This window comes from Arachis stenosperma, chromosome 3 (genome assembly GCF_014773155.1).
Source record: "Arachis stenosperma cultivar V10309 chromosome 3, arast.V10309.gnm1.PFL2, whole genome shotgun sequence".
NCBI classification, from domain to species: Eukaryota; Viridiplantae; Streptophyta; class Magnoliopsida; order Fabales; family Fabaceae; genus Arachis; species Arachis stenosperma.
Window position 1 is genome coordinate 167,937,845 of NC_080379.1, and position 10,657 is coordinate 167,948,501.

General features: G+C 30.6%; 1 protein-coding gene and 1 pseudogene across 1 annotated transcript; one reads left to right on the plus strand and one right to left on the minus strand.

Moving 5' to 3' along the window:
- Positions 1 to 2,040: 2,040 nt before the first annotated feature.
- LOC130970095 (cytochrome b561 domain-containing protein At4g18260) lies at positions 2,041 to 4,185 on the plus strand. Its single transcript, XM_057896076.1, has 4 exons — positions 2,041 to 2,348; positions 2,566 to 2,730; positions 3,317 to 3,465; positions 3,639 to 4,185. Exons 1-4 carry the CDS (start codon positions 2,199 to 2,201, stop codon positions 3,985 to 3,987), a joined length of 813 nt encoding a protein of 270 aa, XP_057752059.1. The 5' UTR covers positions 2,041 to 2,198; the 3' UTR covers positions 3,988 to 4,185.
- Positions 4,186 to 7,126: 2,941 nt separating this feature from the next.
- Positions 7,127 to 9,911, minus strand: LOC130969830 (ABC transporter G family member 1-like; annotated as a pseudogene).
- Positions 9,912 to 10,657: the final 746 nt, after the last annotated feature.

A 10,657-nucleotide genomic window follows, 5' to 3' on the forward strand; every position in this document is an offset into this window, starting at 1 on the left:
TTGTTTTTTTGAATGATCATTCATGTAGTCAATATAAAAAATAATTATTTTTATTAATGTATCATTATGTAATTTAATACACATGTAAAATGATATTATTTTGACAGTATATTAAAATTAAATTGTAAAAAAATTTACTAAAATAAATATATGTAGGAATCGTTCCTCACAAAAATAAAATAGAGATTTGTCAAATTTTCACAAAAATAGAGATTTCTTCTCATGAAAAAATTTGAATGAAAGAAAAGAGATTTTTGCCTCAAGAAAATTCGCTAAATTTTTATTATATTTTTTTATTTACATAAAAACATAATTAACATTATAACTTTAATTATTGTTGAACTTTTTAATATGAAATCTAAATACTATCATAAAAGAATGATAGATAATATATAAATAATCTTATATATTTAAAATTATTTAAGGTTAAAATAATATGAATAAATTTTTATGTTGTATTTTTCAATTAATACTTGTGAATATCTGCCAAAATCCACCATATCAAAATGAGATTCATTATGGAAAAAGAGAAAAAATAGGATATTTTTTTAAGAGAAAAAATGCTAAACAGTTTTTGATAATTATTTCAAAAGACAACGAAGTTTTTAACAAATTTTTTTTTTTCGATATCTGATTTTTACTTCTGAGACTGATTAGTCTCTCTATCAATATTTTCTCTCTGTATTAACGAAATAAACTTACATGATATATTAAATTGTTGATTTATCCATTAAAAGCAAACTAGAATTGACAAATTCTTTTTTATCGAGAATATCGTTGTCTTTTAAGAATAATTGTTAAGGTCATTTTTTTATATATTTTTTATTTTTTTAAATATATTAGTCAAATTTACGGTGTAAAATTAAAAAATATTAATAATTTTTAAATTATTTTTATTTATAAAAATTAAAAAAAGAATATATTAATAATTAATGTATCATATAAATATATTTTAAAAAGAAATTATTTATAAAAGACTAATTAATCTCATAAAAATAAATATTAAGGATAGAAAAAAATATTATCAAAATTCGAGATAAGTATTTACACCCTTCTCTTAATGGGAATAGAGCGGGAACTGAGCCCATGAGCACATTCCTGGATAATAGAGACAAAAATATAAAAGTTTTCTATCTTAAAAATAATAAATTATAAATATATCTGCTACTATCTCTCTGTTTGTCTCTGTTCTCTATCTTTGTTGTTTATCAGATATAGTATACAAATAAATCCTAATAAATATAACTTTGTTGCTCACTTAAATGCTGTTGAAATTAAAGTAATTTGTACATTGGAAATCAATTGCATTATGGTATAAGTACTTGGAGCATTGGTTTGTGAGAGTAGAACTCGGATTCCTGATACTCTCCTCTAAACTATAGCTGTGTTCCTCAGCAAGAGAATAAACCGAGATAGATTGATGAAAATTAAATGATAATTCCCTAGACTAAACTTTGAACAATATTCATGGAGTTCAAATAATTAAACTACATCATGTGCAATTACTCATAAGTTATATTATGTGGACTTATTTTATTTTATACAAAATATTGGTAAATTTATTCATCATTTCCTACTTAATTGATGAATTCTAGTTGAATTAATGTGATAAACAAATTAATACACGAGTCTCATATAATATTAAAACTAACTTAATTATATCTTAATTTTATCCACTTTAGTAAGTAGCCTCACGAACTGTCCACCTCAAACCAAAACCCCACAAGCATCTAGAGGATTTTGACATATTTGTTTTTGTCATTTTTCAACACCTCCATAACATTGTATATCCCAATGTCAACCAACCCCACCCTTGAAATTGATGTAAAGTAAATTAAATATGTCCCACTAAACCATAAGAACTTTACTTTTTTCCTAGTAAAAGCTAATCTTTACATTAAACCAACCTATGTTATACTAACTCGTTGAGTTTATAGCAAATATACCATGATGGCCATCAATTAGTATATTCACATTGCATAATGTATCATCACTTTTTTAAGCTTATTCTTTATAATTATACCAAAAGTAGAGGCAGTAGTAGTCCCTTCAACGCATTTATAAAGCTCTCTTTGACATCCCCAAGAACAATCATATCCTCAACCATCTTTACCTTCAAAAACTCAAAAATAGAGATAGAGAGAAAAGGGTAGTTACAGAGTGGTGATTTGTACAGATTTGCGTTGCTATTTGGGAGAATGCATATTTCTTTCAAGCCATTTTACTTTCTTATTGTTATTGTTTCATTTTATGTTATTCATCTTCCATTCACTGAATGCACCATAGTATTTGAGGAGGTAAATAAATTTAGCAGTCACAAAAGCACAAGAGAGAACAAAGTTTACAGGGTACACAAATCAGATTCAAGTTTTCTTTATTTTTTTTCTTCATCTTGTATATTCTTTCTTAATGCCTCTGACTCTTTATGCTACACCAGATATAAAACTACATATCCTTATCTCTTTTTTGTACTGATAAAACATGATATGCAGTATTCAAATGCTAAGAGATCCAGGTTTATGAGTTTTGAATTTTGATTTTAACTACTTTCAGTTATTATAGCAGATAAATCATCAGAAAACAACTGATATTGCACTTCATGGATTACTCCTATGGGCTTCAATGGGGTTCTTGATGCCTCTTGGGATTCTTACCATTAGAGGGTCATGTAAAGCAGAACCTGGATCAAGAAGGAGTAGATTCCTTTTCTATCTCCATGTTGTTTTTCAGGTCACACATGTCTTCTAATTTTTCTTCTAAAAAAAAAATAAAACTAATCATTTTAATTTTAATTCCCTAAACTATTGATTATTATGTTAAGTCGTTAGAGATTAAACTAGTGGTGGTAGATTATTATTATTTTTAGTTAGTGGAGTATATAGGATGCTTCTTGAAAGTTCACTGGTGTAATCATTGAAATCTTGATCTTTTGGTTGCAACATAATCATTACTTACTTTAGCTTTAGTAGTGGAGTGTCCAAACTCAAACCTTTTTATATTTGATTTATTTTCTTGTAGACCACAACTTTGATTCAATTAAAAGCTAGTATATATTTAAAAATGAGCTTTGAGTTTTTTGCTTCGTAGGTTATGTTGGTTAGTGTCTATGGATACAAAATACAAAAGCATAGGAAGACTAGAATATAAGTGTGCATTTCAAAAAGAATGACACTAGTCTCTGTGTCTCTTCCCACCCTAATCTTTGTTTCAAATACAGCATTATGTATTCTGATATGAGTATATGACCCCCTTTTTAATTTTTATTTTATTTACCTTTGTAACCACATTGTGCAGAGTCTAACATTGCTTCTAACAGATGCTTTCAGTGCTTCTTGCCACAGTTGGAGCTGCCATATCATTGAAAAAGTTTGAGAACTCATTTGACAACAACCATCAAAGATTAGGTCTAGCACTTTATGCTGCAATTTTGATGCAAGCCTTCATTGGATTTTTTAGACCTCAAAGGTGTTCAATTCATCAAATATATTTGTATTTCATTTCATAAAGCAACTCACTAATCCAAATTAGAAAATTTTAAAAAAGAAAAAAATGCCTTGTAGAAGCACTCATTTTTATACATTTCTAGGTGCAGTTTGTTCTAATCTCATAGGTCCAAAATTTGTAACTGGGTTTTGCAGAGGAAAGAAAGAGAGGAGTTATTGGTACTTTGTGCACTGGATACTTGGAACAATAGTTTCTCTTGTGGGGATCATCAACATATTCACAGGTTTAGAAGCTTTCCATAAGAGAACATTGAAAAGCACAAGGTTTTGGACTATCCTTTTCACAGCTCAAGTCTCTATCATAGGATTGATTTATCTCTTACAAGATAAATTGGAACACTTGAAAAAGCAAGGAGTGATTGTAGGGACTGAGTCAATAGTTCCATCTGACCAAGACAATATTCCTCAAAGGCAAGATCATCAAAAGGAGTTGCAACTTGTTACATGTGCAAAGAGAAACGCACTTGGCAATTTGTTTGACTAATATTATGGGGGTGCGATTCTCATTAATTTTACTTATTTTTAACCTAGATATAAGGGGTACTGTATTGGATTGTTTTCACTTCAATTAGTTTTTGGTGGCTGCACTTTATGAAGGTTGAGCTTGAAACTAATAGAGTGCATTCATCAAAAAGTAAGTTTCATTTGGTGTGTGTAATTTAAAACACCCTCCAACCACCCCCCCCCCCCCCCCCCCACAAAAAAAAAACTTTTCCTTCTTTTTTTTTTGTGTATTCTAAATATTACAAGTGTGGGTATGGATGCTGACCATAGAATGTGTAGATAATTCTGTATGCAGTTGTGAACTTGTGATTTTGGAATAATGATTTGCAGAAAATTAACATGTAGGAAAATCTACTTATCACTAACAACCACATCACTGACTTAACTGACCACATAAGGTTGATAAAATTTACCTGAAAAACAAAACATCGGAGGACCTAATTGTCGACAAAATTTAGTTGGGGATTAAAATGTCCTACCCAAAAACCCTTGTAAGAATGATGAAGAAATAATATACGTAAGAACCACCCGCATGCTAGATTACGACCAGAACTCACCAGAAAGTCAGAAACAAAGCCTTGTATTAACAAATGTTGAATTTATCTATCCAACTAAATATACTAGAACTAATCTTCGCAAGCACCAATGGCTGATTGTTTTAAGCAGAAAACTGCAAGAGGTTCCAAATTGCAATTCATTTACAAGTTACATTACCCAAAACCCAAATGTTCAACTTAGCAAATCTATTGAATGGGTTAATGGCTACATAAGATCTTACTCCTTGCCAGATGTATGGTCCATATACTGTCTAAAATCACCAACACATATTTTACCTGCAGCCTAATAACTGCTTCCCAGCGATTTAAATCCTCTTCAAGTGACCACTGGTACATCAAGTACCCTAACATTAGTTGAGGAGGATATCATATCCCAAGTAAACAAAATACCAACAACCTATAACTGTAACTTCCATTACCACTATTCCCCAGGCCTCGCAGTTTTCTTTTGTCACTATTGAGTATAGCTTGGCCTATGATTCTATGAACAAAGCAAAAACAATTTATTTTATGTTATTTTATTTTATTGTTACAGCAATAAAATCACAATTTTTTTTGTTGAAAACAAAAAGATAAAACGCGTGACACCAGTCACACCACCGTACCAGTCTTATAGACAGCGGCGTTAATGGGAACACCTTATTCGCAAAGCCACCATCACCTTTGGTCCACTAAGACAACAATTGTTACTAAGGAAACAATGCATCAACAGAGAGAGCGGGGGGAATGTCAAAAACAATACAGACAGATTTGTGTTCTTACCCGTGAGGTTTGGGAGGAGTTCCAGCGACTCAAACCCACTGACGCATTGTTGATTCAAAGCTAGGGTTTTAAGAACAGATGAAATCGAAGATGCAATCCAATTAGAAATTAAGTAGTAAAGTATCAGTGAACCACATATAATTGGAAGACGATGATGAGCAGGTAGCAACTTCGTCTCACAGCTGCTATGATGGCAAAAATTTCCCCTAGGGTTTTGGAATGCAACGGCAGGATCGGTCGGAGGGTGGTGGTGCTGGGCGGTTTTCGTGTGGGTTGCCGTACATTCGCGGGAAACTAGAATCGAATGTGAGACATTGGCGCGAACCCGAACAGAGGAAAAAAAAAAACCCTAAAAGGAAGCTTGACTCGAACCCAAAAAAAAAAAGGAACAGAGAAAGAAGGAAGAGTCCGATGGTGAAGGAAGCCCAGTATACAGCCCATTATATATTGTAGTCTGCGTAAATTTTAAGCCCAGTTAGCTTTGAATCTAAATTTAAGCCCAATCTTCAAGTCCAAAAAAAAACCCAAGCTTATCTTTTTATTTAGCTGAAAAAAAGAATCAAATATTTATATTTAACATTAAATTCTAATTTTTACGATAATCTTTCCATTTGCAATTCTTATTTAGTATATCGTAGTTTTATAGTTATTTAGTTTGAATATTATTAAACAAAAATAATAACTTTGATTCATTTAATTGGTTACTCATTTCTCTAAGAAAAAAATTTGGTTACTTATTTGCATATCGTAGTTTTATAGTTATTTAGTTTGACATTAAATATTCACCTCCGAATTATATAATATTATAGTAGATTTTTTTAAATAGAATAAATTAAGAAATAAATTTTACATGGAATATCTTCATATCATGTTTCAATTCTACAAATATTACACTTTATGTTAGCACTAAACTACGTTACATCTGTAATGTATAATCTACAGTGTTATAAAAGTATAAGGCATTACATAAAATCGTTTAGATAAGTCAACAAATAATATTTCTTCACTTCTTCCCATTAACGTTTTAAAATATATATTTATTATAGAGACTAAGAAAATTAGAAATACCCTGGTGAAATTTACAGTATAATAAAGTCAAGAGTTATGGTAGGTAATCAATTACTTTTTTTAATAACATAAACAACGAATTTTAAGTTTAGCTCAATTCAAGTAAAACACATTTTATCTTCAAATTATTCACCTAAATTCTAATATTAGAATAATCATTCACACATCTAATAAATTGAACATCTGATATATCTATTGTTCACATTGTTTAATATTTTGATTGTTTACTTGTACTTTTTCTAAAGTTAAAGGCAAACTCTTTGGTTAAAAATTACAACCCTTGACTAAAACTCAAATAAGACATGTATGACCTCATAACCAAAGGAAATATCATAAAGAAAATGGGTTAATGCAGAAGGATTAAGCTCCTCTAATTAAAGTGGTAAAATGAGAACATAAATATTCAATCACTATTAAATTAAAATATTAATATATGATAAAAATTATAAATTTAATAATAATTAATTCCTTATTTTTTTAGTTTACCAATCTCTTACTTTAAAACGTTTTCCCCCAAGAAAACCCCCTCTAACCCAATATTGCAAAAGGCATTCCAGAAAAAAAATGGAAATAGAAACTGTTAGCTTGAAAGTTGAAACTGTGCAATCAAAGATTCTAATTACTCAACTCAAAGGGATTGGTTAAAAAACTCAGCTAAAAGTAGTTGCATTTCAACTAAACCATAGAATTCATGAGTTCGCAAAAAGAAGATTGGCAGATAAAGTCCCAAGAGATTGCAATTGAAATACCTGCAGATATTGAAATTTTGCTGTGGTGGATTCAATCATAGTTAATACATTTTTACATTTGCTATTTCTTCATCTTTAAATTCAATTGAGTGTTTGAATTACACACCAAATTAAGGGTACAATTATGGTCTCTAATTCATTTATTCAGGCCTCTCTACTCTAGTGAAAGCAGCAAATAGATGCAGGCCTCAACTTCTCCTTGCTCTTAGTGATTGCCAAGAACAGCATTCTATACACAACAATCATTACAAAAAAGATTCCAAGATCAACCCACTTAGAGTGTCTCATTTCAACGTGCCATGTCTTTATTAGAATTTCCCCACCACTAATGTTTATGTTATTCTTAGCACCTCTATCTTGGCCCATAATAAATGTTAAGCCTTCAAATTCATTCTTGAATAATCCTTGGAGTCCATACTTTTGAAAAGACACATAATACAGAGGGTATTTCCATAAGGGTTTTGGAAGATCATTTGGTAACCTATAGAATCCACCAACTAGGGTCATGATTCCTTGAATTCCACCAGAAATCAACATGCCTATAACATAGTTAGGGGAGACACTTCCCACAACAAGCATGAGGCTCTCAACCCACATAACTATGGCAAATAGCACTGATACAAAGTATACCAAGTGTTCTGGTCCTTTTTGGAGTCCACAAAGGTAATATGATATTAGTCCTGGAACCAGAGTTACTAGTAGCATGTATGGAACAGCAGAAAATGTGTTCCCTATGAGAAATGCTGTAACATCATAGTGTCCATTCAATCTCTCTCTTTCAAATACCTAACACCACCCAAAGGAAAATTTCATGTTTATTATATATAATGTCTATAATACACACAGAGTAAAGAAGAAAGTTACTCAATTGCAAAGTGAAACTAGGAGAAAGTTCCATTAACATTTAAATAAGGACCTTGATTTCCTCTAGTAGCGGAGCAAATCCACCAACAAGTGTCATGAAAGACAAAAGACAACTTAAGAAAGCAAGCAGAGATCCTCTGGCCTGAAGCAAGTGCATGACAAAAACAGTATTATCACTCATTAACCTTGATTATTGAAAGCTATAATTAACGGATATCTTATGGCTTTAATTTCCTGTGTTTACCTGAATAGATCCAACGCCAAAGCCAATATCATAGTAGATAGAGCCCAAGCTTAGAGCTATAGCAATAAACACAGTAAGGCGCAGCCAGTAATTGCTTAAGTCGCGGAAATAATGCAGTGCAGATCTTCTTATAAGAACAAGGCACTGAATCAGGAACGCAGCATGGTCCCTCTTCTTTTCTACTGCACCAAAATCCTAATGAAAAAAATTATTATTAGTCTTTTGAATCTGTGCGTGGGAAATTCTTCTTTTTGAGGAATCTAACATAAACCTCACACGTTGATTTATGTTTGCCACTTCTGTATAAACTTTGTTCTCAATCTGAGACAAGCTATAAGACTTCACAAGGATACTAACAGCTTTCTCTGCAGTTACTCTGCTACCAAAGCCTTCTTCAGCTTCCTGATGAAAGCAATCACAAAATTTCACAAAGTGTTCAAGTACATTTTTTTAAGCAGAAGAATTAACATGTTGCATCGAATTCACAAATTCTGCATACCTGTTCAAAATCTTTGTTTATGATCCTTAAGTAATGATCAGAAGGATTATGGAGTGTCGGACAAGGAAAACCATTCAAAGCAAAAAACTGCTTTACAAAACAAAAAATGTATTAATTGTTATGTAACTATGTGCTTCTTGGTAGAAGTTTTAGTTCCAAACCTGATTAGCATCAGAAGCAGCACCAAAATATACAGTTTCACCAGAAGACAGAAGACAAAGGTCATGGAAGAGTTGACAGCAAAGCATCGTCTTGTGTTACATATCCCTAACATCACAACAAAACTCATTTCTTAAATGTTCCTCTATTTATTTATTTATTTTTTGTTTTTAAGGATTTAGAACTTTTGGACATATTTCTTACTGATATTCCATAAGCCAGTTCTTGTTTATGGCCATTTATTAGAATATTCCCTTTCTGCTTTATGTTTGAGCTCAATCTTCCTGAAAAAGAAAATTGCAAAAAAATAAAGTAAAATCTCGTTTTAATTATTTAACGATGACCTGCAATATTATATTACAACTATGTTAAGTGTATACTAAAATCAGTGACCAAAATAGAATATAACATCAAAAAATAAAATATAATATATATTAAAAATAAATTAAATTACACATGTATTTATACATAAATATATAGAGACTGATTTTGATAGATAATTTTAACATGCAAATAGTATTTTTATTATCTTATTAGTCCTTCAAAAGACAAAAATCATTATCATGATAAAATTAAAAAGCCTCTCAAACAAGTAGTCAAAACAGTCCTTAAATTTTGTTCCGTTAATAATTTAGTCTCCAAAAAGATAAATAGAATAAAAGAAGCCCTTATTTATACGCTTCTAGAGTCTAGAGCAACAATGATGACTGCATATGGCATTGCATGATCACCTGATAAGGCATCAAGAAGTGTGGATTTGCCACAGCCGGAAGGTCCCATTATAGCCAAAAGCCTCCCCGGTTGTGCATAGCCTGTAAGGCCCCGCAGAATTGGTAGTGTATTCTTTCCGTTTGGAACAGTCACCCACAAATTCTCCCATGTCACTGTTACTCCCTCCGTTTCTTCTCCTTGAATTCTTCGCACGATAACTAATTGGGTTAACTTTATGATTTCATCCTCGACGACGTATAATAGTGGTGCGTGCATGCATGGTGTCTAACACGTTGGATAATGATACGACATTGTCATATTGGCACGAGTTAATGCAACCGCACAACTATAAACAGAACCATAATTGACGTGCCATCCAATGGCTGCTACCGACACATTTAGATATTTAAGCCAATTCTAGTGTGTATTTTATTTAATTTATATTTTATAATAAATTTTATTAATTTTTATATTAAATATTAATTATTTAACTTTTTTTTTATAATTAAACACTAATTTTAAACCCCATAACAAATAAGACTGACAACGAATAAATAATCCACCCTAATTTTATTTACAAGTTTAAATTTTTCTTTAAAAACTCAATTCTATAGTTGAAAAATTTTCAACCTAATCCTATTTACATTCTAAAATTTTACATTCTATTCTATCCTATTTACCCAGCTCACAACATATTAATTTTTCAATCAAAGTATCAAACATAATATTTAGTCATTCTATAATTCATAAATATACTAAATTAAAAACAACAAAATAATATTTAGTCATTCCATAATTCATAAATATACTAAATTAAAACTAATCTTATATTAAAACTAAAAACAACACAATTATAATAAAATCCATGTTACCATTACAAAAATAAGAAAATATAAGTTCAATTTCTGTCAACTTATTTATATATGTATAATAATTTTTAATTACATACTATAATATATTAAAAGTATGAATTGGTTGAATTGGATTAAGCCTAAATATACATCTAATCTTATTCGCTCCGCTCTCAATTCTACTTG